The following is a 25,792-nucleotide window of genomic DNA, read 5'->3' as shown; positions in this document are numbered from 1 at the left end:
TGTCGACAGGACATAACGAAACCAATGAAGTGACCATTTCGACTGTTTAACCCTTGTTCGATTAGGCCGTTTCTTTAACACACCAGATTAGCACTTGATGTTATTCGTTATTTTGTGACTCTGTTCCAGTGAAGTGCTTGTCAGTTTGAGTTTTAATATTCATTCAAGCTCCACTCCAGTGGGGCTGGTAGTTTTACATCATGCTGGTCTCATCAGAGAGCGATCTGACCCTTAATACTGAATATAAGGGAGGGCGTAAGAGTTACATTGGCATCAACAGGGGGTGACGTCATGAACCCAGGGGCGTGCGGGAGCGGAAACACCAGCCTGATTCAGTCCCGTTTCTCTAGTTTCATTGAGGTCCACTTATAGTTGCAACGTTTCATGAGAAAAGACACGCTTATTTCTTTTGTTGGGACCTTTATTGAGGTTTTCATCAATTAGGAATATAATAAAATAAAAATAAAAACGATAGGGCAGTGTGCAAGGAATGTCCTCACCAAGTTTCATCACAATCGGATAAAACTGGTTTGTGGTGCCTGGGGGTGGGGCAGTAACAGACTACCCAGAAGTCTTCAGACTGAGAGAGAGTTTTGGGGTTGGTGGGGGGAGACCCTGGTCCCGGAGAGCCGCACTCACTTCTGGTTTCCTTTCCACCCAGGTCTTTAGTCACTGCTGATTTAAAGCTAACCAGAAAGCCTGCAGGACTGTCTCTCCAGGACCAGGCTTGCCCCCCCCCCCCCGGATATAGCAGACAGGCTTCCCTGGAATTGACACTAAATGGAAGGACAGTCCTGCTTCTCTCTGCCCAGGTGTCAGTTGAAGTCTCTGAGGCTCCGCAGGGTCTCCCAAGCCTCTTCAGAGCTGTCTGCTGCAGTGGAACTGTGAACAAGAATACAGCAAGGGCTTCAATTAACTTGATATCAGCTCACCCCCTGGATGTGACAAGCGACCATTAAGATAACATTAACCCCTGCAAAACACACAGCATAACTCCCAGTGATTCTATCTGCTGAAATCAATATGCCTCCGGGGACTGTTCAAGCTAAATCAATAGTCAGTTCATAGCGGTCAGGGGCCAGCACAGACAGCACCGTTCTGAGACTTCATAACACAGAGAGAATCTGGTGATAAAGTGGATTGAAATCCTGTGCCTGGTGCCAGGGCTCTGTTAAAGTGCCTGCCTGCCAGACCACTGATCTATCCAAACCTCGTTAATGAGCTGGAATCGCTGATCGTGGAAAGTGAAGCCCAGTCAGCTAAATCCAGACTGCCTGGAGAAGCGTTTCTACATGGAGCAGCGTGCCAGGGGGTTTCAAACTGGTGCTGTAATCAATCAAAGTGATGGCAGCGCGCACACACCCGTCCACCGGGGGGTGTGTGTGGGTGGGGGGTGGGGGGTGGGGGGGTTGAACATATCTCGTGAAGTGTGCAATCCTCTAGCTGTTTCAGCAGCTTTCTGTTCTCTGTTCTTGGCTGTGCATTGTAGCTTTTATGATAAAAGGATTCAGGCCATCTGCTGGGCTAGTCTCACAGGCTCAGCAGGTTCGAATGACACGATCTGGTTTTCATGAGCGCACTGTTACCTGTTCACGGTGCTTGCAGTCCTGCAGAGTGCAGTGCAGTTACTTCACACTTGTGTTTAAGAAGCCTGTCTTCAGGTGCTTTGACTAGGAGTTCAGGAGCTGCTCTTCAGCTGTGTGTCTCTTTGTTCATTTCAATGCAGCTCTCCTCATAGAAGTCACATGAATCCAGTCCAGGTTTACAATCATGTGTGGGTCTGTCATGCGGGAGCCTGGGAGACTCAGTGCATGCTGGGTAAGATCAATCGATTTGTTTAAACTACGGCCTTACCTTTGAACTTTTGGGGTATATTTCGGTTGGTATGGACGAGATAGCAGTTCTTTCTGAAAAGCACAAATAAATATATAAATATAAAATGTTGTTTGTGTCAATAAGAAATGGCAATGGCTAGTTTGATGGGAATGACAGAAGTGGTGTTTCAGATGTAGCTGTCATGAGGTGTTGGTGTCGTGGTGCAGCATATTAAAATCTCCACTCCAGGGCTGCCTTGACTCACGGGTGCCATCATCACCTCGTAACTCCACAGCCATGCCAGCGTCCCTCCTTAATACATCTGGACAGATTGATGATGTTTACTTTAAAACAGGGGTAAAGACCTTGACAAAACGGTCCCCTGTGTGTTGCATATCTCTCGTGAAAAGGGATCTGCGTGATGAACACACCTGAATTTAACTGTGCCACATCGATACCACAAAGTGTGCGAACGTATCGGTCCCATCATGCACTGCTCTGCGTGTTCCACTGCTGGGAAGGCTGTGCTCTGCTCGCTGGGGAATCGCAGTGTAACGCAGACGGGGAGTCGCAGTGTAACGCAGATGGGGAATCGCAGTGTAACGCAGACGGGGAGTCGCAGTGTAACGCAGATGTCATTTTGAGAAGAACGACATGCCCCACCTTGATTCGCTCGGCCCTCTGTTTCCGGAGGAGCTCCATGATATCTTCTCTCTTTCTAGCCTGTGGAAAAGACAGTGAAAAGTAAATGTCAAATCGGAACTCCTTTTGGACACCAGAGAGCTTAGGATTGTACTTGAGGATGTGAATGATCCTGCAATGAAAGCAGTAGCGTGAGTCACCACATTCTGCAGCATCACCCTGCTTTTAAATCACGTTGAAATGCGCGGCGCTTCATCAATGTAACAAGCCCTATTTACTGATGCTACTTCTTCATTTTACTGTGAAGCATGGGCTCCAGGAAACATAACTCACCACCAATGCATTCTGTAATTCCTGCTGTACACCGTTTAGTTCACTCGCTATCTATCATGCAGATGATTTGTTTAGCTTGGTATGTTTTCTTCTTGTGGTTTAGAGTCACTTTGTGTGATTTTCTGTTTCGGTCGTCCCATCCGTCACAGCCTCAGCAGAGCTCTTGGGATCATGTCTAAAGCTGGGGGAACATGAAGCCACTTTTTCAGGAACAGTGTCTTGAAACCTGGCTGGAACACGTGCGGGCCAATGAGATTGCTCCCTCTATTCCTTTATCAAATGTATCCGTTAAGTAAACCGTCTGCCGCCCTTCGCTGTGCGCTACTAAAAGACACCTTGTTCCTCTCGTTTCTCTTCAGAACCCCCGGATCTTTAGGCATGAAGTTAATGAGCCAGAATTCAGGAAGAGGTTTGAAAGGGTCGTTAGTTAAAGAGGATCTGAACAAATCTCTTTCCCAGATGAGCAATACTGTGAGGAAGTGCTCCTCCCAAGGGATCCGCATCCAATCAGAACCTCATAAATCCCAGCTGATCCAGGACGGGCTATCGAGAGCTCACAGGCAATTCAGCTCAAATCTACAGCAGTGCTTCCCCTGGTCTGTTGTGCTGTACTGCTGGATCATGAATGCTAATGTACCACTGTCCACAGTTACAGAGAAGTAAACACAAGGGTTTTCTATTATTTTCCACAAGTGAGTTGTAGAAGCAGATACAGTCAAACTGCAGCACTCTGATTTTTAAACATGCATTTTTAACTAGCAGCCAATGACAGGAGCCGTGTCAGAGTGGAGACGCTGGTAAAGCACAGCAATGTGTAATAAAGCATGGTAAAGCACAGCAACGTGTAATAAAGCATGGTAAAGCACAGCAATGTGTAATAAAGCATGGTAAAGCACAGCAATGTGTAATAAAGCATGGCAAAGCACAGCAACGTGTAATAAAGCATGGTAAAGCACAGCAATGTGTAATAAAGCATGGTAAAGCACAGCAACGTGTAATAAAGCATGGTAAAGCACAGGGAAGCACTGTAAAGACCAGTAAGGTATAGTAAAGCATATTAATAAACATGGGTAAGCCAGGGCTGGTAAATGCAGAGTATAACCATGATAGAAGAATTGTGAAAGTGCTACTATACTGCGGTGATGTGTTCGAAGGACAGGCACAGCATTCTGAAGTGGCGTTGACATTGCACCCCGGGTATGCTTTGTTTTTGTTCACAGACTGTCCTTAGCATTAAAAGATTAGCCTGCTATGAGAGATGGTGTGCGGTACAGAAATGAGTCCATCTCAATACACTCGTATAACCTTCATAATGAATTGATGTGTGTGGGTGAGGGATAGCGCAGCCCCCCTAATCACATGGACACAGTTAGCTATAATCGGGGCTAATGAATGAAAAGCACTCTGCTAGTATTAATCAGAGAGAACATTACTGCTGAGTGGAGGGAGCAGAGCAGCAAGCCTAGCTGTTTTAAACCAGCCCAGCATTTAAACCAATTCCTGGATCACACTCCCCTAAACATGAAACCGACAGGGCAGCAACACGAAGACACGAAGCACCTACAGTGTTAGGACCGAGACTGCATCTAAAAAACAAAACCACAGGAACATCATTCAGAGCTTTTATTAAACATCACGCAATCAAGGAACATATCAAAGCGATATCGCACAAGTCTACCGGAAGCCTTCAGAACAGTATATGAAACTCTGCAAATTCAATATGTTAACGTAACATTATTCAGCAGGTTTCATTTGACTTTATCGAGAAAAATGAGTTCAGTTCTATATAGAGGGTGATGTAGAGAATCGAATACGAAATACCAAGCTTCATGACAGTCTGATAAGCAGTGCTGCAGATATATGACACGTGACAGTGTGACACACAGACGGATGCCCTCTCTGATATTTCATGAAGCAGTAAACATTTGTCTAAACATTTGTCTACTTGGCCTTCTTTGAAGTAAAACCTTTTTTTTTTTTTAATGGAGTGTAATTTGCAAAGTCGTTTTGTTCTGTACGTATCTGCAAGAAGCCATTCGGATTACAAAAATGCTGAAATTGACCAAAGAACGCTGAAAAAAACGAACTCTTGGTGATTTCTAAAGCCTGAGAATCAAACTTCATCCCAGCAGCTAAACCGGCTGTGAGGGACTTCCTCTCTTCCCATGGATTGAGGACAGCCATGGCCTTCCAGCTCTCGTGACATCGTGTGCTGACAGGAGAGCCAGTAACACAGATGAGAGGCTCTGCTCTGCTGGCCTGCAGACACCACCCCACACAGCTGTCAGGAAACCGCAGGAGCGCGCAGGAAAGAGATGTGCAGCGACCCACAGGCAAGGAAGCAGGGACAGGGAGCCAGGACAGGGGGACAGGCCTCCAAACAGCATTTCCTTCCATTTTCTATTGTTTGTTTTAAGAATCCTACATTTCCTGTTACAAGTACTGCAGTGTACTACAGTCCTGCAATAAATCGCAGAGTCCACAAATGGCTGAATTATAGCCGCGGATGCGATTTATTAAATGGTTAAAAAGCTTTCCTCCAATATATCAGCCGGATCGCCGTCGCTGTCTTGAGGAGGCATTAAAAAAAAAAGCGATGTAGTGAAAAGTGTAAAGCATAAATCAAGGGAGATTGTGATGAGGTTGTATTATGTCTGTAATGCTGTGCTCAGATTTGGTCTCTGCAATATTATCTTTAATAATGAGGTATTAGGAACTTGGGAAGCATTCAGGAGCCACGCTGGAAAGGCCTCACAATTAGATACATTGTGTTAATACTACACGGTGGTCCATTCACTTAAGAGGGGCTCGTCCCGAGGGTTTTAACACATCAGTCTCCTGTGACCTGGCTTAGGAAAGTGGTTTCAGCTCCAGGGCAGTAATTCTGTACCGAGGGGGCGGCTGCCTGCACCATCAACACATGCATTATATGATCCCGGTCTAGGAGCCGCAGTGGATTAGGTTCTAGCCGACAAAATGATTCCCTCAATATGACCCACTTCCGTTCGCTACATAGGCCTCAAGTGTGTGGTTTAGAAACGCATGTTACAGCAAGCACAGTGATAAACGAGGCCCTGCTGATAAACAGCCAGACAGCAGCAGTACGGATTGGTATTCCATTGCTCCACTGCCTTCGTAAACTACAGCAGGATGTAATTCAGACACTTACACTGCAGCAAGCCCTTTACACAGCGGACAAGAAAGCCTGATTGTTGCTATTGATCCAGTCTGTCTATGAAATGGGATTGGGCTAATTCAATTAACGCAGGACCGCCCCACAGGACCTGAAGGGGCTCGCTGCTCCATGGGGGGGTGCAGTTTAACCCTTTGGTTTGCTGAGATCTCCCAGGGGAGTTTTGGAAGATCAGTCTTCATGGGACAATACTCCTTAAAGGACTGCGACTTGCAGGACAGAGTGTCTGAATCACTTCAAGAGATGCGCTGTAATATTCATTCAGTAAACATGTTTTGTGTGTGTGTGTTTTTTTTTATAGTACAGATTTACCATTCGAATTATAAATGAATACAAGGTCTCAGCTTGATGGATATTAAGTTATAGATTGCTGGCTAAGCCAAGTTCAAAAATGAACAACTTCAACCTGATAATCCTTTGCAGAGCGCAACGCTGACACTGCTGCTCTGCACAGTCTGCGCTTCACTTCTCAGCATTACACTGCATTAAGAAAATGAAGCCGAATGCATTAGCAGGCCATTAGGAGATATAACCTTCCTTCAGAGCGGGGCTGTATTGTGATCCACTCTTAGATATCCTCTCATAATGTTACTGGGCTGTTTACCCAACAGAGAGACGTCAAGCTAGTGCACTGCAACGGTACTTGATGTGTAAATAATCTCATAAATATGACCTGCTGTGGACTTCCATTCATTTTGACAATGTAGTGCATGAACAGCAAAGTGTTGTGAACCAGCAGGGCTCACAAACAGAGCGACACACCTCATCACATACGGGATGGCAGCTTTGCCCTAGTCTGTAAGAACGATTCTCTTGTAACTGTGCTGCCCTTCTCTTGTGTTTCACGGTGCTGTGGAGGACGTGACGATAGCAATGCCTGTGTTGAATGCTTTCTCTTCTGTGCACAGACAGACAGAGGAGGAGTGCCAGCCCCTCAGAGGAATGAGCGATCCTCTGATAAGCCTCTGAGTGCTTGTCAATACACTGCCAGAGAGACTGCAGCTCCCCATATGCAGCACCGCAGCGGAGCTCAGTGCTCACAAATCACATCCTTCTTATCAATCGTTCGTCAGGCCAAGGCAATGGATTGCACCGCTTTCAAGGGGAAACAGGCTGTCAATGGAGTTCATTGAGCTCTATTAGTTACTGTGTTTACAGTACAGGAGCTTTCTGTAGATAACTACAGTGGTGCCAGAAATAATTCAGACAGTTACTGTGCTCTTACACCAATAAGCGATGGCTGTGCTGTTATCATAGTCTGGATCATTTATTGTACAGACAATGTGTTGTGGATGCAATCCCGATTGCAGTGTGTCCAGGTCCAGACTCCCTCCTGCAGTGTGTCCAGGTCCAGGCTCCCTCCTGCAGTGTGTCCAGGTCCAGACTCCCTCCTGCAGTGTGTCCAGGTCCAGACTGATTTGTGGTCAGCCTGCACAGTGTTCATTACAAAGTTACTCAACTGTCTTACCTTCTCTAAGTACCCCAGTTTTTCCTCCGTTTTCTCCTTGATATACGCTTCTAGCAGGAACGGCTCTTTTCCTAAAAACAGAGACCAGAAATCACAGCCAGTTTGAATAAAATAACACAGTTTCCATACCACGAAGAAATGCCTGCGTCTTACTTACTGGTGTCCACAGCTGGAGGTGCATGCGAAATACGTGCATCTGAAAAAGTGAAGAAAAACCGGATTCGTTTAACTGTTGTTACAACCTTAATTATATCTCACAAAATACTAACGAGCAATGTCGTGGCGTGTTTTAAAAAGAAAAGTGACGTCAGCATTACTGCGTTTCTAATCACTTACAATACTGCACATGAAAATGGATAGCCTTTTTTATTTCCGCTAAAATGTTTTAAGAGCCCTATTCAAGCGTGTTGTAAACTATTTCAAAGCACAAAGAGAAACAGATATCACTCACTTTGCTGGCTGCTGTTTGCGACTTTGAGTCGCTGCCTAATGTCGCCAGAAACCAACCGAGACTCCCACGGCGGGTGAAGCGAGACGGAATTCCAGAAGACTTTCGCGAAGTCAACGTCTTCCTCTTTAGACCCTGCGAAGACGAGGCACTGGCTGTCAAACTCGGACTGTCCTTCGGTCTGCTCTCTATTCTGCTCAGAAGACATGTTTGTAACGCTCCGTTCTTCACACGGGACCGGAGACCGCACTCAGGAAGTGTCGTCATGGAGATCTCAGGACGCCGTGAGTGTTGCCCTGGAGACGCGACGCGCAGGTTCTCATTGGCTGCCCTCTTCACTGGCGCTTACATGTGGAGATATTTCGGTCCCCGTTTTCAAAAGTAACCCGCAGATTTTCCTGGCTGCGGGACAATTGACTCCACTTCATTGAGTCCTAAGATATCCTGGCCACCGAGTCCCCCGATCAGACGTGGATTCATTCTTCAGCACCGGCTCATTAATTGCGTGTTTGTGGGAGGCCCCCCTTAGTGCCCCACATCGTTGTGTTGTTTTTGCTAATTTGTCTTTAGCACGGGCAGAATACCTTTTCCCGATGTGACCCCTTATGACATGGGACCGGGAGGCGGGTACAGCATATAAAACCTAGCACCGCATGTCTTCCGTTGTGTGGACAGCATCGACTAACTTATTTAAAATAAACAGATTTAAAAGAACTTTTCATTTCAACCGGCATCCCTTAAAAGCGCCTCTCAGTAACAGCAGAGCGAAGTGTAATAAAGCAGCGTGAATGACGTTTTTATTAACATCTTTATTCCATGTTCGTTTATACAAACGGGCACGCAACATGCAATGATAAACAATTGAAAGATAGCCTGAGGCTTCACTTCCATTGAGATCAATAATGTACAGCATGTATATTTAGCACATCAGATCTATTTTTCACACTACAGACTTTGCATCGTGTGTTGAAATGGAGGGGGTGTCTTTCGTTTCTGTTATGTATGTTCTAATTGAAATGAGATCATCTGAAGATTCACATTTAGTATTGTCTTGTAAAACACGTGGTTTAATTCCCTACACAGTCAACACACGCATCAGGCGCATTAGAAAACACGTCATTTATTAAGAACAATAAACCACACGCATATGACGTCATACAGAAACGCTTTTCAGGTGTAATATGGTAATAATTACAGGTTATATAATACAGCATTGTAAACAATGCGTTATCCGGATATTTGGTTTTGATATTTCCACTGTATTCCAGGCGCAAGTGTTTCTTGGGTTTTGCATTGGCAGCTGCTCCCAGGTCCCGTTTACATGGCTGTGTGGCTAGTGATTGATGGGACACCGCAATCAGCTAACTACACTGCCAGGTAACCAGGCTGAACCAAGCTATAGACACGCCCGCATAATCAAGACATGATGTTAGCAACTAACACGACAACTGAGCAACAGAAATCCAGTTCAGATAATAGCAAAACCACAACAGCTAGAACATCCTCCTCCTCATAATAATGATAATCATCATCATCATCATCATCTTCATCCTCATAATAATCATAATCATCATCATCATCATAATAATAATAATAATAATAATAATAATAATAATAATAATAATAATAATAATAATAATCTTAGAGCAGGTGATCTTCTGAAACAGGTGTGGGTCCAGGTTTTACTGTTTTATAGTTTTACCGATTTTACTCCACATATACGAGAATATCTGATCTTCCGCTAATCCACACAGCTATGCAGTTGGTTGGTCGTTATCGGTACCCATTCAGTCGGTAGTGTGGTTAGTGATTGTAGGCTGAATTCAGACAATCATCTAACTACACTGCCTACAGATCAAGTACAGCTCACTGCGTCGGTATGCGGAGCGAAGGGCACCAGAGCCTAAAACAGAAAAAGAGATCGAACGCATGGGCTTTTAAAAAGGTACAGTATAGGGGCTTCATGTGAACACAACAGGGTTACAAAGTTTAAAACATCGAAAAACAGATCCATACAATACTGGTGTCTATAGAAAAAAAGGTGTACAACTGATTAGTGAAAGAAAAGAATACATTCATATTACAATCTCTGCAATGACACGGAGAAACACCGTGTCCAATGAATATAACTATATATTTCATATATGAAAAGCAATATTAAATTAACACAGTAGGCCTATACCTTCAAATATAAAAAAAGAAAAAAAAAAACATTAATTTTTTTCTAAGATATAAATAACTGTGTGTAAAGTCTGTGATTAATACCTGACAGTTTAAAGAACAGCGCGGTCTCGGGATCTTCCGAATTGAGAAACGACCCGCTTGTCTCCTGAACAGCTTGCGTACCCTAAACATTCCTCTAGTGTTTGTAAACCACCTGTAGTCATGGGCGGGTCTCCGTGACGTCACGAACCAGGTGGAGCTGCGTGCGCTGTCCTGACAAACACAGGTGTTTGATAGTTTACAGCTGTCGTTGCCATGACAGTATATAGCACCGCGTTGCTCAGTTTTTAGCTGAATAAAGACGGCCACTTTGTTTTGTTCTTGTAATTAACAGTGCACTGGCAGTACTGAATCATTAGGGTTCACATTTGAAGCCTGCCCAGTGCCCGAACCGGGTCTTCGGGTTTTGTGAAAGCGCTGCTGTTTACAGAAAGTTTTTTGTAAACACAAAGCTAGGCTTTTTACCAAAACAGATGTTAACATTACGAAACTAGTCACTTTCTAAAAGCAAACACACATTTAACTCATGAATGCTTTACACAGCAAATACAGTACAAGATATTTTAGCATTATGGGGTGTAAAAAAAATGTAATGAGCAAACTCACCAGCAGAGCAGGTAACTCGCTGCTGGTTACTGCATCACAACATCCATGCGGTCTGACCAGAGGATATTGGGGCGAGGGACATCTCGTTTCTCCAATGGATAGTGAGCGGTATGCAATCTCTGAAACGGCTGCACTCACTCTAAATGAGGGCAGGCTTTATAGCGACGTGTGAGGCGTCGCGTCCCAACAGAAGTTTAAATTTAGCGCCCTGGAAGGCGGGTTTATAGACCTGAAGCGGAGGCGCTAGGACCTGGCGGACTGTGCCAGAGTGAAAGGAAAGCAGCGGGATCATGGAAACCTTTTTGCTCCAATGCTGAGAGTTTACTGTAAATACACGAGCAGCTAACTGTGCTTTACCATGCTTTCACTGTGCTTTACAATGCTTACCTGTGCTTTACCATGCTTTCACTGTGCTTTACCATGCTGTCACTGTGCTTTACCATGCTTTCACTGTGCTTTACAATGCTTACCTGTGCTTTACAATGCTTACCTGTGCTTTACAATGCTTTCACTGTGCTTTACCATGCTTTCACTGTGCTTTACAATGCTTACCTGTGCTTTACCATGCTTCCACTGTGCTTTACAATGCTTACCTGTGCTTTACAATTCTTCCCTGTGCTTTACCATGCTTTCACTGTGCTTTACAATGCTTACCTGTGCTTTACAATGCTTTCACTGTGCTTTACAATGCTTCCCTGTGCTTTACCATGCTTTCACTGTGCTTTACAATGCTTACCTGTGCTTTACAATTCTTCCCTGTGCTTTATCATGCTTTCACTGTGCTTTACAATGCTTACCTGTGCTTTACCATGCTTTCACTGTGCTTTACCATGCTTTCACTGTGCTTTACAATGCTTACCTGTGCTTTACCATGCTTTCACTGTGCTTTACCATGCTTTCACTGTGCTTTACCATGCTTTCACTGTGCTTTACAATGCTTACCTGTGCTTTACCATGCTTTCACTGTGCTTTACCATGCTGTCACTGTGCTTTACCATGCTTTCACTGTGCTTTACAATGCTTACCTGTGCTTTACAATGCTTACCTGTGCTTTACAATGCTTTCACTGTGCTTTACCATGCTTTCACTGTGCTTTACAATGCTTACCTGTGCTTTACCATGCTTCCACTGTGCTTTACAATGCTTACCTGTGCTTTACAATTCTTCCCTGTGCTTTACCATGCTTTCACTGTGCTTTACAATGCTTACCTGTGCTTTACAATGCTTTCACTGTGCTTTACAATGCTTCCCTGTGCTTTACCATGCTTTCACTGTGCTTTACAATGCTTACCTGTGCTTTACAATTCTTCCCTGTGCTTTATCATGCTTTCACTGTGCTTTACAATGCTTACCTGTGCTTTACCATGCTTTCACTGTGCTTTACCATGCTTTCACTGTGCTTTACAATGCTTACCTGTGCTTTACCATGCTTTCACTGTGCTTTACCATGCTTTCACTGTGCTTTACCATGCTTTCACTGTGCTTTACAATGCTTACCTGTGCTTTACAATTCTTCCCTGTGCTTTATCATGCTTTCACTGTGCTTTACAATGCTTCCCTGTGCTTTACCATGCTTTCACTGTGCTTTACCATGCTTTCACTGTGGTTTACAATGCTTCTCTGTGCTTTACCATGCTTTCACTGTGCTTTGCTGTTACTATGGGAAACTACATATCCATGGCCACCAGCACTCTCTTCTGACCCCCCCCCCCCCCCCCATCCATCTTTAATAAATGAGGATTGCATTTGACTGAAAAGTAAAAGGTTTGATTAAATTCTGGTTCTTAATTGCTGTCGCGCTGTATTACACTGGGTCAGACTCCTTGGGTCTGTATTGTGATGTGGACAGTAATGAGCAGCTTTCACTGTGCTTTGAGGTTTCCAGAGAAACGCTCTGTGTGAATGACTCCTTCCTTTCCCAGGTTCATGCCTGGGCATGCCCGGGGAACACAGGCCCCTGCTGGCAGTGAAACCAACACCTCCTCACCTTTAACTCTTTCCCTGCTGGAAATCGACTCTCTTGGCTTGTGATTTTGTCAGAATCTATACAGGCCCTGTCCTGGTTATTATTTCAGCACTGTTTCCATTGGCCTTCGATCTGAACCAAGTGGTGAAACTCTGACCTCACCAGACATGTCAACCTGGCCCCGGGGCTGAAGCAGGGTGTTGTCAAGGAGACGGTGCGGCGAGGTTCCGTAGTCAAGGCTGAGTTCCGTAGTCAAGGCAGCAGCTTCCAGTTTGCTTGTTGCTAGGTGCTATTGTTGAGTGGGCCTGCCTGGACCAGCACTGTATACACAGATACACAAGTCAAAGTGCAGCAGCTCACAGTGCTGCCTTGCCACAGATACACAAGTCAAAGTGCAGGAGCTCACAACACTGCCTTGCACTGGACACGCTGGGAAACCCGTTTACAGGGAAAATGTACCCACCTGCACCCAATACAGAATAACACACACGTATATTAATCTGAAGCTCTTCATGTCCCCATAATAAACTATAGTGCTGAGGAGTAACACATTACTGCAATCTGATTTCATTTCTCAGTAACATGGGGCCTTTTTCAGGCATCTTATGAAATTTGGTAACGGATTACATTTTATGTAAATAACAGTTGCTTTTAAAAAAGGACTACAGCTAATGCATAACATGGAAATCAGAAAGCGCTTCAACAGTGCCAGTCAAACCTTCAACGTCACAGGCCCGCGCTTTTCATGTCATGTTATAATTCATTACAAGGAACTAGCATGATCTGAGAAAGGTACTGACGCTGGAAAGTAATACAGACAGATTCTAAACGGAACAGCCTGGAGATTGAGTCCTGGGAAACAGCGCCCCCCTGTGGTGCACAGTGGGAGTTCTGCAGCCAGCCCAGCCTCCTCTGGATTTCTCAAACTAAATTACTCTGCTTCCACCTAGTCGGCGTCAAGTTGAATTGCTGGAAATAGATGCATTGTGAGACCACAATTATTATTTGCTTAATTAGACCTTTTTACTTGCTTTCCGCTCTTAAACAGCTGCAGATTTCAAGTTAGCCGTTACATTTTATAAGAAACTTGAACGCTGCAATTCGTTAAGAGCTGAGAACAATTAAAAAGATTTAATTGCGCAAACTATCCGTTCAGTAATCCGAGTCCGGTTAAGTGATTGCGAGCGCCGCTGGAATGAAACCCTGCTTTAAGGTTCCGATAGTTCATTCATTTCAGCATCATTAACCTCACCTGCGGACGGGATGACGTCATCACGCACCTAGGCCCTTTTAGTGTATTTAAGCCGGTGAGACGGAAGGATATTATTGTTGTGGAAGGATCAATGAAAAGCGGGCTCGTTGATAAACAGAGGTACGGTACCTGTCGGCGGTGAATTGCTACCGATATAATATGCCTTTACATAGAGGTGCTTTGATTTGTTAAATTCCACGTAAGGTCTATAAAGGTAAATTCAACTTTTGCAAGTTAGCCCAAAGTTTTCTCAGTTTTAACTTCCTATAGTTGTAGGATATAAGATAATATTTGAATGAAGGGAACAGAATTAAAACCTGCATCTCCCCTCAACAGGTGAATTGCACATTTTAGAAAAAGAGACAGAGATGAAAGACGAGATCGCAGCCACCGTGTTCTTCATCACAAGACTCGCTAAGAAGCACGGCAGCGCGCGCAGGAAGCACCTCGAGGAGTTTGCGGTTCAGCTGACGTCGATACTGTTCGAGAGATACAAGAACCACTGGTACCGGTCCGACCCGGCCAAGGGGCAGGCGTTCAGGTAGGACCGCTGGGGCTGCAGCGGGGCCGCCGTGCGTACGTGCACTCGCCTCGCTACACTGGGGCGACTGGAGTCTTTGCCCCAGTCGCCACGTCAGGGTTGTGTCATGATGTCACTTACGTCAGGGGGGGTGGAGTTTTTCTTGTGTGTTAAAGAATATGAACTATACTCATTAAAGGTAAATTAACACCTATTCATATTTTGATATTTAATAAGCTAGTACGGATGTGCATTTTGGCTTTCAGAGATTTGTATTTTTGTCCCAGTGGCAAAAATGTCCTGCGCCTTGTGCATTGAAGTACTGCAGACTTTTTATTAATATATAAATGAAGCTACAAGAAAGACTTAAGTTGGGTAGCTTTATGCTTTGGTCACTTTTATCCATGGACCTGGGTATTAAGTTAACTGTTTTTATCCAGGTCATAATTCAGTGTTCTGCTAGAACGATTGCAGTGGTGAGGTATTGCAGCTGGTGTGGGTGGCTGCTTGCCGAATGCCCGTGGGGTGGGGGGGTTGCTTGCCGAATGCCCGTGAATCCGCTCTTGCTCCTAACTGCAGGTGCATCAGAATGAACAGGTACCAGCTGAAGGATCCTCTGCTGGAGAGAGCCTGTCTGGAGAGCAACATGGACTATGAGGACCTGGGCCTGCCCAAGGAGCTCACTGTCTGGGTGGACCCATATGAAGTGTGCTGTCGGTGCGTGGCTCCAGTGCTGTCTTGTTTAATCCTGCTCTAGTGCTGTGTGCTCCGCATGGAGAGTCCTTATTCAGAACCTAAAATGTGCACCGGCTGAAAGTTATGTTGGCACGATGGTGACATCTAGTGTGTGTTTTTGGTAGCTTCCTCTGATCTCGTGTGTTTTCTTGCACACACTTGGTCGAGTCTGTCTTGCAGAGTATGAGACCATGCACTCGTTTTAGAGGTAGTCACTGAACCCTTGACATGATTCATGAAGTCTAAATGCCTTGTGAGAAGCTGTGTGCCTCCTTTGCTGTAAATGCTGCGTCTCACCCGCAGGTATGGCGAGAGGAACCCTGCGTTCAGCGTGGCTCAGTTTGAAGGTCAGGGGGAGAAGCAGGAGCTGTCTCTGTGCATCAGCAGTGCTGTAGAGAAGGCCACATCTGACTACCAGTCCGGGGCCTCTTCTGATGAGGAGAGCGTCTGCAGCAGCAGCCAGGAACCCAAGAGCATCCCCACAGTCAGGAACCCCAACAGTGTCTACCAGGTGCTGCTCTGCACAGTCCTGCTGTCTCCCACATGGCCTGTCCACCTCTTCATCTTGCTCACAGAACTGCTTTGTGCAGAACCCACATCCCTTCTAAATGCCAGCCTTGAACTGTTGCAATGTGTGTTTCTGTGAATGCCCTATTTTGTTTGCATTGGTTTCTATATGCATATACAGTGTTGTGCATCCAGTAAACTCTGAGCCTTTCTCGGGTGGTCCTGGTCTCCACGCTAACCACTGCAAACCTTTGTGTCTTCAGTTCAGTGACTTCTCTGCCCAGCCTGTGCAGTCCTGGGCTCCGTACACCAACAGGAAACAGCACCTGGCGGAGAGCTACCACCAGCCAGCAGGGGGCGCCAGTGCCAGCAGCGGGAACAAGAGCTACAGGCCCTCTGCAGCGTTCTCCGGGCCGCGCGTCGACCGGTTCCACTGGGTCAGCAAGAAACGCTCCTAGTGGCTTCCATGTGACTGTCCAGCTCTGACATGCGAGTGATGTCACTGAAGCCGTCTCGCTGGAGAGAGAGGGAGAGATCTTTTTACTTTGCCACTGCTCTTCTCAATGACACTTTTTAATGAATCCTTCCTCATCTGTCTTTTTAAGCAACTCTTTTTGCAAGTTATTTTATTGAAGAGATTATATTAAGTACTTTAATAGGAATGATGTCTGCTTTTATTTGTCTATTTATTTAACTTGTGTATTTTGAAAAGGAGACTGATCCAAAAATAAACTATTTTTATGAAACCTCTTGTGTGTTTTACTGGCTTGAATAGGAGGCTCTAGTGATTTGTTCAGCATTCACCTGGGGTTATGCACTCATTCCTTAATCACAGTATGACCTTGTCTTGCTAATAAAGAAGTTCTGTTCTATATGAACCTGCTGTCACACCCAAACCACCCTGCTACCCTCAGGTAAGGTAGGTCCTGTCAATCGCTCTCTGCAGAAGCACACATTGCTTTCCCTTCATTTCCCAGCCTATCTCCTTTCAAAATGCTGCTGCTATCTCAACACGGCAGATTGAAGATCGATTAACACGTGAAAGAATTTGTGTGCGAGGATCACGTTCCATCTATTATGTGTGACTGTCCATGAGAAATGACTGCTAGCTAAAGCTGTCAATTTGAAATGACAATTAAGGTGCCGGATATCAGGGGACAATAGCGGCTTGCAGTTTAGAGACGTCAAAACTTTGCGCATGTTCAGTTCTCATGTCAGATGTGACCTTTACAGATTCAACTGAAGAAATGGATCTTGTGCTTTTCCATCATGGAAAAATTAAATTGCTGTCCTCTGGCCCTGGTCTCCGTGCTGTGTTTAAAGGGCTGGTTTGGTTCAATCCTGTCCCTCTGATTCCATTTGGTTCCAGGCTGGATAGATCTGTTTCTTTCAACCTCTCTTTTGTAGCTCAATCCTTTAAACCTTGCTGGGATGAGTCTGGCTGCTTTCATAACAAGATATTAAACGTCAAAGACAGAAAACAGTAAACAACCTGGGCTGATGGAATCTGTGGTGCGCATGGAAACAGTAGACAGTGAAGGTCTGAAACGTTGTCAGTAGTTTTACGACGTGCTGGAGGCCTCTTATTCTAACCATGTTACTGACAGGACAGCAGCGCGATCACTAGAGTTTAGGCAATGCTTTGTTCGATGCTGTACTATTGTAAACCTACTCCAATTGTAAATTGTTACAGAGGAATTTTGACAAGACGTACAGAAAACGATCATCTAATAGCTGTTCATAAGAACGCTGCTTACAGATCTGTGCTTCTTCAGTTAAGAAGCTATGCTGTTGATTGGAGGAGGGGATGGTGTGTGTAGAATTCTTGACTAAAGAAGGGGGGACAGGCAAACCCGAGACAATGGGACGGATCTTATTGCTGTCATCTCTTATAAGAAACAATGTGCTTCACAGAGGGCTTTTCTGACTGCCACTGATGGGGTTGCATGCAAGCAACATGATTTCTAACAATGCTGTATTTTTAGTTCATTATATGTGCCTTGTGGCAAAATGTATCCTATTTCAGTTGTTCACAACATTGCGTGCCGAAGAGGGAATGGTGTGTTTGCAGCAGCTGGGACCACAGGGGTGGGGGGTAGGATTTGTGGAAAGAGCTGCGAAGCACTGGCCTCTGATTTTCCCAGCTTCCAGTGGGGAGCCTGTGATCCACGCTGGAGGCAGGAATGTGTTCACAGTGTGTCCAGCGATGTTTGTCCATCCAGGCATTCACATGTCCTAACACTGGTGCAGAGAATGGTGGTGACCACTGCATTAATCTGAAACATGCTCAAGTGAAGTGAGAGCTTGGGCTTGTGCCTGAAGGCTCCTCACATCATTCACGCATGGGTGAGGTTAGGGGTTGGGGTTGGGGTTTGGGTTAGGGGTGAGGTTAGGGCTGAGGTTAGGGTTCAGGGGTTAGGGTTAGCGTTTAGGGTTAGGGGTTGGGGTTCGGGTTCTGGTTCGGGTTAGGTGTGGGGTTAGGGTTATATCATCCAGAAAAATGTACACATGATTCATAACTTTATCTTTAATTCAACTAATAATTTGCTTAATTAGACCTTATTACTTGTTTTCAGCTCTTAAGCAGCTGCAGATTTCAAGTTAGCCGTAACATTTTATAAGAAACTTGAACGCTGCAATTCTTTAAGAGCTGAGAACAATTTAAAAGGTCTAATTGAGCAAATTATCAGTTAAATGAAGGGTCTCGTTAAGTAATTGAGAGCTCAGCTGGAATGAAAACCAGCCGACGCAGGGGGTCCCCAGGACCAGGGCTGGGAAGCTCTGCCCTGCAGTATGGTGTCATGTTGATACAGCACAGGCATGTGAAAGTGTAGCCTCAGCCTCTAGAAGGACACTGAGGTCTGGGTCTCTAAGGAAATCCCACACTTCAACCTAAAGAAACAAAACAAACAGGCATGCTGGGGACACAGACAATAGAAAGGAAGGATGGCCTGAAGACTGGTAATCCACACCAGCTATTATGATAAGGATACCGTCACTGGTATCAGGTATTACCTGCGCAGAGCTTATAAAGAGATGCTTGATGGTGCTTGAGGTACGACCAGGCTTGTGAACAGCACAGGGCAGCACCACGGATAAGGTATTTGAAACTTTATTGAAGCTAGTAAGATCACAACCTAAAACTCATGTTTTGTGAAGCAAATGGGTTTTTTTTGTTTCAGGATCTGCAAACATTTAAACATGAGATAAACTGATGCCACCAAATGCACGGTTTTCAAATGCTTATTTATACCTGCACTGTGTGCGTTTGGGACATTTCAGATTATTTTTAAAAGTTTTAAAAAAAAAACGAAGACCAGTTAGAGTTTAATAACGACACTAAAACAATTTAATGATTTAAAGAGGTTCTGAACTCTGAGTGATTTAAAGAGGTCCTGAACTCTGAGTGATTTAAAGAGGTTCTGAACTCTGAGTGATTTAAAGAGGTTCTGAACTCTGAGTGATTTAAAGAGGTCCTGAACTCTGAGTGATTTAAAGAGGTTCTGAACTCTGAGTGATTTAAAGAGGTCCTGAACTCTGAGTGATTTAAAGAGGTTCTGAACTCTGAGTGATTTAAAGAGGTTCTGAACTCTGAGTGATTTAAAGAGGTCCTGAACTCTGAGTGATTTAAAGAGGTTCTGAACTCTGAGTGATTTAAAGAGGTTCTGAACTCTGAGTGATTTAAAGAGGTCCTGAACTCTGAGTGATTTAAAGAGGTTCTGAACTCTGAGTGATTTAAAGAGGTTCTGAACTCTGAGTGATTTAAAGAGGTCCTGAACTCTGAGTGATTTAAAGAGGTTCTGAACTCTGAGTGATTTAAAGAGGTCCTGAACTCTGAGTGATTTAAAGAGGTTCTGAACTCTGAGTGATTTAAAGAGGTTCTGAACTCTGAGTGATTTGAAGAGGTTGTGTTTCAGACGCAGTCCTGAACTCTGAGTGATTTGAAGAGGTTGTGTTTCTCTTCCAGACGCAGACCTGAACTCTGAGTGATTTGAAGTGGTCGTGTTTCTCTTCCAGACGCAGTCCTGTGATTTGCTCAAAGATGTTGTGTCTGTGTGTCTCGCTGGCTGCCCTGGTCCTTCCCCATTACGCAGCAGCCCAGTACAACTGCAGTGCAGCGCTACAGAGAACCCCAGGCAAGTCTCCACCCGGCCAGCTGCACACTGCGGCTCTGGGAATATGCACCTCTGTACACAGCTCTGGGAATGTGCACCTCTGTACACAGCTCTGGGAATGTGCACCTCTGTACACAGCTCTGGGAATGTGCACCTCTGTACACAGCTCTGGGAATGTGCACCTCTGTACACAGCTCTGGGAATGTGCACCGCTGTACACAGCTCTGGGAATGTGCACCTCTGTACACAGCTCTGGGAATGTGCACCTCTGTACACAGCTCTGGGAATGTGCACCTCTGTACACAGCTCTGGGAATGTGCACCTCTGTACACAGCTCTGGGAATGTGCACCTCTGTACACAGCTCTGGGAATGTGCACCTCTGTACACAGCTCTGGGAATGTGCACCTCTGTACACAGCTCTGGGAATGTGCACCTCTGTACACAGCTCTGGGAATGTGCACCTCTGTACACAGCTCTGGGCATGTGCACCTCTGTACACAGCTCTGGGAATGTGCACCTCTGTACACAGCTCTGGGAATGTGCACCTCTGTACACAGCTCTGGGAATGTGCACCATAGAGCTCAGTAGAGCTCTGTTCTGAAGTGTAGAAGGTGTTTTGTGAGCCCCGCACAGCAGCCTAACCTGTCTGCTCTCTGTTTCACAGTCAATGATGATATGACAGTGGTTTGCGGACCGCAGTTCATTACAATGACTGTGAACCTGTGCACGGCGCTCTATGCTGGCTTTGACCCCACGGGACTGGCTGTGAACAGCCGGCAGAATGACTCTCAGTGCAAGGGACTCATCGACTCCACAGTCACTCCTCCAGTCATCAGATACAGCCTCCCTGTCAATGGCACCCTGGATAATATCTGCAGCAACAGCATTCAGGCAAGTGGAGAGCTTCCCTTCAAATCATCATCAATACATCCCACTTAGTTAAGGGGAGGCTGCAGTGGCACTAGCCTGGAGTCCTGTGACAAGCACCTCTCTCCTGATCTGAACACACCCTGCCTGCGGGTCAGTCCTGTGCCTCTCTCCAGCACGGACGGCCCATTCTTTCTGCTGTCTTTTCCACATCTTCTCGTTCCCAAGCTGTTGAAATGTCCACACTGTAATACGCTGCTGTTTGTCTCAGATCGTGAACGAGGGTGCAGGGACTGGCTTTCTCAGCTCCTTCTCAAACATCCAGTCAGTTGTCATCAGCGGCTACATCGACACGCGCCAGTCCTCCAGCGGGCTGATCAGCTACTCCACAGACCTGTACTACGGCTTCTCCTGCCGCTACCCTCTGGAATACATCCTGAACAACACACAGATCATCACGTGAGTCCCGGCACTGAGCCAGAGAGGCTCCCTCTGCTGGGGAAACAACCACATTGCAAGCAGACTGGCTCGCTCCTTTAGTTTGTATTGCAGTGGATATTTGTGATATGGAATATGATAAAGAATAATCTACATGTATATCTATATGTCTATATGTATTTCTGTGATATATTATTAAGGGTAAATGTTAGGGGGGGTCCCATTCCAAAAGGGGTTCCAGACCCTCGCTTCTAAATCGATTCTCTCATTTGAAAAAGTTCCAAACCCTCGCTTCTAAATCGATTCTCTCATTTGAAAAGGTTCCAGACCCTCGCTTCTAAATCAGTTCTCTCATTTGAAAAGGTTCCAGACCCTCGCTTCTAAATCAGTTCTCTCATTTGAAAAGGCTCCAGACCCTCGCTTCTAAATCAGTTCTCTCATTTGACATTTTGGTTTGGGCTCATAATGGGTGAGAAGGCAATGTAAGTGGTTACTAGATTCTCTTCACAGGTCATGAGAACACACCTCAATGATGTAATAAACACAAACAGCGAACACAACCCGCAGGGCTCATCTCACCCCTTCCTCTTTCTCTTTCGTCTTCCAGGTCCTCAGTGTCTGTGGCTGTGAATGGCAACAATGGTACCTTCATCAGCACGTTAAGCATGAAGCTGTATAATGTAAGTGCGCCCGGCTGGAACTAGACTGGCAGAGCTGTGTTAACAGGAAGCCTGGACTCTGCTAAGCACAGCGTGTTCCTCCCCTGATCCATGGATGCTTTAAGCAGGCTGCTCTGTGATGCTGTTGTGCCCTGCAGTCTTTTCACAGTAGCCTGTGCTTGCAGAATGCTGAATCTTTACTAACTGCTGTTTGCTCTGTGGTTTCAGGACTCTTCCTACACCTATCCACTGTCAGTCCCTGAAACCGGCATCCCTCTGAAGACTAAGGTCTTTGTGCAAGTCAGGGCCAGCAACCTCACTGCAAGGTGAGAGCTTTAGCCAGGCGCTGCTGTTTGCATTGATAGATAACATGATCGCTGTTTGGAGTAAGAAATCCAACTCAAACCAGCTTTGACAATGTGTCCCGTTGTGCTGTTCTCTTTGTGTCGTCGGGACCCCCCTCTGTGAAGGAGCTGCTCACGAATCTGTCCTTCTCTCTGTTTTCAGTTTCCATGTTCTGCTGGATCACTGCTTCGCCACGCCGGATCCTTTCAACATGACGTTAACCGAACGCCACGACTTTTTCATCGGGTACGTTGAGTCAGCAACCCAGGATTCCAGTGCTCCCTGAATAATGAGACTGTCAGACTATGAAGAGTGTGCTGAGCATGGAGTAATCAATAGAGCTGATCAGTAACAGCAGTGCTGAGCATTGAGTAATCAATAGAGCTTTCTTTAGTTTTTGTTCTCTAAACTAATATCTGTCAGTGCCGTTAATATCTCAGTGCAATCAGTCACTTCATCTCTCACATGTTTCCTGTATGTTCATCTTCAGCTGCTCCAAAGATAACCAGACGACCATCATACAGAACGGGGACGGCCTGACTTCTCAGTTCCGCTTCGATGCCTTTCGATTCCTGCAGCACAGGGACAGGAAAGTATCCAGCATCTACCTGCACTGTGTGACCAGACTGTGCCAGCCCTCCACCTGCAAGGAGCTCAAAGCGGTGAGGCTCTGTCAGAGACATCGGCTCCAGCAGAGGCTCTCAGACACAGGACTGGGAAGGAGAGTGATAGCAAGCTGTGATGCTGTCCCTTGTTGTAACAGGGCTGCACAGTGAGCATGCTAATTTACCAGGGTGATCTTTCCCAAGGGGAGAGTGCCTGTAGAGCACACAGCTGTGTGGTGCAGGACTGGGAAGGAGATTGTAATGCTGTCCCTCATTGTAACAGGCCTGCACTAACACTACAAGAAGGAGGCGTGATGCTGAGACACAGCCCTTGGGCTCAACAGAGACCGTCACTGTTTCCGCTGGACCCATCTTCACCAAAGAGCTCGGTACGACTCGATTGTATATCTCAATAAATCTCCTGCCGGAGATCTGAGCAGCGGGAGTCTTGCTGAGGCTGTGTGATGCACTGCTTCCAGTCTTATTGCCTTTGTTTTCCCCCCACAGACACTCTGGGTGAGATCTCTGCTCAGCAGTCTGGTAAGTACCGTGTGTTACTCCTGCATGTCATTGAGCAGTCACTGTCTCGCTCTGACCCGCTCTGCATGTCCATTAGCAGGGTGGAGAAGAGTGCTCATCTATCTGAAAGGAGTGACGCAGTCTTGTTCTTATTAAATTCCTCCTGTTAAAGGGTTTGCTTCCTCTGCAGATGTTTCTCTTGTCCTCAGGTAGAGCAGTATGATCCTCTCTTTCTCCCTGCAGTTTACCACGAGACATTGCAGGAAACTCTGACCGGCCTGGTTGTTGGCGTCGTTTTCGCTGTCCTGCTGGCGGTCGCTGCGGTCCTGGGAGGCTGGTTCATGTTCAAGAAATATCACGTGGGAGCAAGAAAACCAGGACTGGAGGGATACCCCAACCAGGGCTTCAACTGACCTCCCCAACACATCCCATATTCATACAGCTAGAGCACACGGAGTCTGGAGTGGAGGTGGAATGGAGGCGGAATGGAGATGGAATGGAGGCGGAATGGAGATGGAATGGAGATGGAATGAAGTCTATGTAATTATTAGAATTGCACTAGTAATGCTATGTATGGTAATTTTGCACTTCATAGAGGCAGTGAACCAGTTTGTAATTTGATTTGTTGTCTGTTCATTTCCGTAGTGTTCAGGGTTCTGCTTCAGGGATAGAGTGCTGCTATATCAGCTTTCATTTCTAAGCATCGTGTCACAGTTACTGCTGGTGTTGTTCGCTGGGGTTTGGGTTTAGTTTTTTATGATTGTGGAAACTGATTTACTGCAGCATGAAGCTAATCTAAATGAGGGGGGGGGGGCTGTACTGCATCCTTCTACAATAACAGCGTGTTCGCACACACACACACATATGTATCTATCACAGTTGAATTCTATATGGTCTTCTGTACATTGTAATCCATTAGCTTTGCATTGTATCTCTAAATAAAGCCTCTGTATGCACAATGCCTCCCTTTGCTGCAGTGTCTGTTTAAAAGTGAATCTTCACCTCACGGAGCCTCTGTTCTTGCTCTTCTGGAAAGTGCTCTACAGATCCTCTCCCAACGCTTCTGTCTCGAGGCCATGCTCACCCAGCCTCTGTTCATCAATTCCAGCGGGTCTCTTTGGGAGACGCTATAAAAAGCCTCTCAGCGGATGAAGGCTGCTGTAATTCTTCCCCTAGGTTTGGTCTTCATGTCAGGATTGCTCTTTTCCAGGTCAGTCCCATTTTGGTTTCATTTCTATACTGGAGGAAAGCCGTGTGTCCTGAGAGGACAGGGCAGGGGTGCTTCTGTCTCGCATGCTAAAATAAACCAGGACCTGATAACAGGATATCCACCAATCCCAGCTTTAACTGCACATTTACACACAGCACGACTCCCAGACTCTCGATAGCTCCTGGATTTACTGCAGTACTTAATACAATATCCACACAGGAAGACAACCAACTAAAAGACACAAAGAGAAGGATTGCAAACCCCATTGCACTGTGTAAGAAATGTAACAAACAAGCAAGACGCGAATACAATGACATTTCAACGTGCTCTTTACAGTGAGACGAGAGGCAGCTACACTGGGTGTGGGGTGTGGGGTGAGGGGTGGGGGGCGGGCAGCCCAGCCTAGCAGCCTGGACTGTATTCAGAGCCTCTGCTCAGCCCACACTCCCTCTCCTGCTCCTCGATGTGTCTCAGCAGGGATTCTCTGCAGGGTGGAGGGGAGGGGGTGTGTGGCTGCTGCTGCGGCTTCAGGGAGACTCCCCTTCCTCTTCCTCCTGTATTCACAGCCCAGCAGCTCTGACATCTCTTCATTCAAACTATCCACCTTCTCCTGGATCTCATCGGCGCTCAGAGGCAGACCTGCTTCTCCTCGGCCAGACCTTTAAAATACACGGGAAGCAGTTTATATATGAGTGCCGACAGTCTCTTTGTCTAAACAGCCAATAACCTATGAGTTAAAGAATGCAATTCAATAACCTGTACTGTCAAGCCCGTGGCCTCTTTGATCTGGCTGAACCTCACCACTGAAGTCTGTGTCTGTGCTTGTCAGCTATCTGACTGGTAAAGGAGGTGAATTTCTCCCCTAACTCAAAGACCAATGCAGGGCTCCCTGTGGATCTGCAACTCAGCATGGCCAGGATTGGAAGCAGCAACCTCCTGATTGCTCTCACATATCTGGTGAGCCACTGAGAACCCTGCGCTGATACTCTTTGAGAATGAAAGTTAGGGACCTGCAGTAAAACTGTTACCCAAAGTAACTGGGACCAAGGGGTGTTCTGCTCAACAAATCATTCTGCTAATCCCAGCTGTGACACTGAGTTCTGAACTGCCCACTCAAGACACCTCCTTAGAAAGATACAAGCAAAGCCTTTGCCTGTAAATAACAAACACAAAGTACTGAATGGCTCTGAGGGCTGTAGCGCATGACAATAAGGGGCCAGAAGAGCATAGCACACAACCGGACGGGTTACCAAGGTTTTACTAATAGAGACTTTGCTATAGAATTCAAGGTCTTCTTGTTTTTCGGTTACCCTTGTCTGCTGGGA

General features: G+C 45.9%; 4 protein-coding genes across 6 annotated transcripts in view; 2 read left to right on the top strand and 2 right to left on the bottom strand.

The window, feature by feature from the left end:
* Nucleotides 1–358: 358 nt before the first annotated feature.
* Nucleotides 359–8,404, bottom strand: LOC117397320 (cilia- and flagella-associated protein HOATZ-like). Its single transcript, XM_059009943.1, has 6 exons — nt 7,903–8,404; nt 7,609–7,647; nt 7,452–7,522; nt 2,479–2,538; nt 1,855–1,907; nt 359–882 (listed from the first exon to the last, which is right to left on the bottom strand). The coding sequence occupies exons 1-6, from the start codon at nt 8,105–8,107 to the stop codon at nt 816–818; spliced, it is 495 nt and encodes a 164-aa protein (XP_058865926.1). The 5' UTR covers nt 8,108–8,404; the 3' UTR covers nt 359–815.
* A 5,583-nt stretch (nt 8,405–13,987) lies between these two features.
* On the top strand, nt 13,988–16,454 carry LOC117397165 (maternal B9.10 protein-like). The gene is made up of 5 exons (XM_033995765.3): nt 13,988–14,066; nt 14,283–14,487; nt 15,046–15,183; nt 15,505–15,712; nt 15,972–16,454. Exons 2-5 carry the CDS (start codon nt 14,315–14,317, stop codon nt 16,164–16,166), a joined length of 714 nt encoding a protein of 237 aa, XP_033851656.3. The 5' UTR covers nt 13,988–14,066; nt 14,283–14,314; the 3' UTR covers nt 16,167–16,454.
* Nucleotides 16,455–18,676: 2,222 nt separating this feature from the next.
* LOC131708123 (zona pellucida-like domain-containing protein 1) lies at nt 18,677–24,218 on the top strand. 3 transcript variants are annotated; one of them, XM_059010308.1, is made up of 11 exons: nt 18,677–18,808; nt 19,676–19,844; nt 20,489–20,715; nt 20,963–21,150; nt 21,737–21,809; nt 22,017–22,114; nt 22,296–22,379; nt 22,624–22,795; nt 23,022–23,127; nt 23,246–23,278; nt 23,501–24,218. In XM_059010308.1, exons 2-11 carry the CDS (start codon nt 19,751–19,753, stop codon nt 23,668–23,670), a joined length of 1,245 nt encoding a protein of 414 aa, XP_058866291.1. In that variant the 5' UTR covers nt 18,677–18,808; nt 19,676–19,750; the 3' UTR covers nt 23,671–24,218. The 3 variants fall into 3 exon arrangements, with proteins under 3 accessions (XP_058866291.1, XP_058866293.1, XP_058866292.1); XM_059010310.1 differs by having other exon boundaries at nt 18,731–18,808; nt 19,726–19,844; XM_059010309.1 differs by lacking the exon at nt 18,677–18,808 and having other exon boundaries at nt 19,658–19,844.
* Nucleotides 24,219–24,620: 402 nt separating this feature from the next.
* The window catches only part of LOC117397326 (uncharacterized), a 17,832-nt gene continuing 16,660 nt past the window's right edge, over nt 24,621–25,792 (bottom strand). Inside the window, exons 23-24 of the mRNA XM_059009946.1 lie at nt 25,778–25,792; nt 24,621–25,126 (exon numbers count right to left, since the gene is read on the bottom strand). The exon at nt 25,778–25,792 is cut by the window's right edge and continues 81 nt beyond it. Coding sequence (XP_058865929.1) covers nt 25,095–25,126; nt 25,778–25,792 — 47 coding nt within the window. The 3' untranslated portion in view covers nt 24,621–25,094. The remainder of the gene's footprint in view (nt 25,127–25,777) is intronic.

Source organism: Acipenser ruthenus, chromosome 40 (assembly GCF_902713425.1).
Source record: "Acipenser ruthenus chromosome 40, fAciRut3.2 maternal haplotype, whole genome shotgun sequence".
In the NCBI taxonomy this organism is placed as follows: domain Eukaryota; kingdom Metazoa; phylum Chordata; class Actinopteri; order Acipenseriformes; family Acipenseridae; genus Acipenser; species Acipenser ruthenus.
Note: the sequence above shows the minus strand (reverse complement) of the source record. Positions and strands in the feature narration are given on the sequence as shown.

What these genes read in the sequence shown, in the direction of transcription:
- LOC117397320 (XM_059009943.1), bottom strand. Translation starts at nt 8,107, where the DNA reads ATGTCTTCTGAGCAGAATAGAGAGCAGACCGAAGGACAGTCCGAGTTT. An exon ending in CGCAAACAGCAGCCAGCAAA is followed by an intron (nt 7,648 to 7,902) that starts GTGAGTGATATC and finishes TCACTTTTTCAG; the next exon opens with ATGCACGTATTTCGCATGCA. An exon ending in AGAGGGCCGAGCGAATCAAG is followed by an intron (nt 1,908 to 2,478) that starts GTGGGGCATGTC and finishes TGTGCTTTTCAG; the next exon opens with AAAGAACTGCTATCTCGTCC.
- LOC131708123 (XM_059010308.1), top strand. Translation starts at nt 19,751, where the DNA reads ATGTTGTGTCTGTGTGTCTCGCTGGCTGCCCTGGTCCTTCCCCATTAC. An exon ending in TAAGCATGAAGCTGTATAAT is followed by an intron (nt 21,810 to 22,016) that starts GTAAGTGCGCCC and finishes CTGTGGTTTCAG; the next exon opens with GACTCTTCCTACACCTATCC. An exon ending in CATCTTCACCAAAGAGCTCG is followed by an intron (nt 23,128 to 23,245) that starts GTACGACTCGAT and finishes TTCCCCCCACAG; the next exon opens with ACACTCTGGGTGAGATCTCT.
- LOC117397165 (XM_033995765.3), top strand. Translation starts at nt 14,315, where the DNA reads ATGAAAGACGAGATCGCAGCCACCGTGTTCTTCATCACAAGACTCGCT. An exon ending in GCCAAGGGGCAGGCGTTCAG is followed by an intron (nt 14,488 to 15,045) that starts GTAGGACCGCTG and finishes TCCTAACTGCAG; the next exon opens with GTGCATCAGAATGAACAGGT. An exon ending in CCATATGAAGTGTGCTGTCG is followed by an intron (nt 15,184 to 15,504) that starts GTGCGTGGCTCC and finishes TCTCACCCGCAG; the next exon opens with GTATGGCGAGAGGAACCCTG.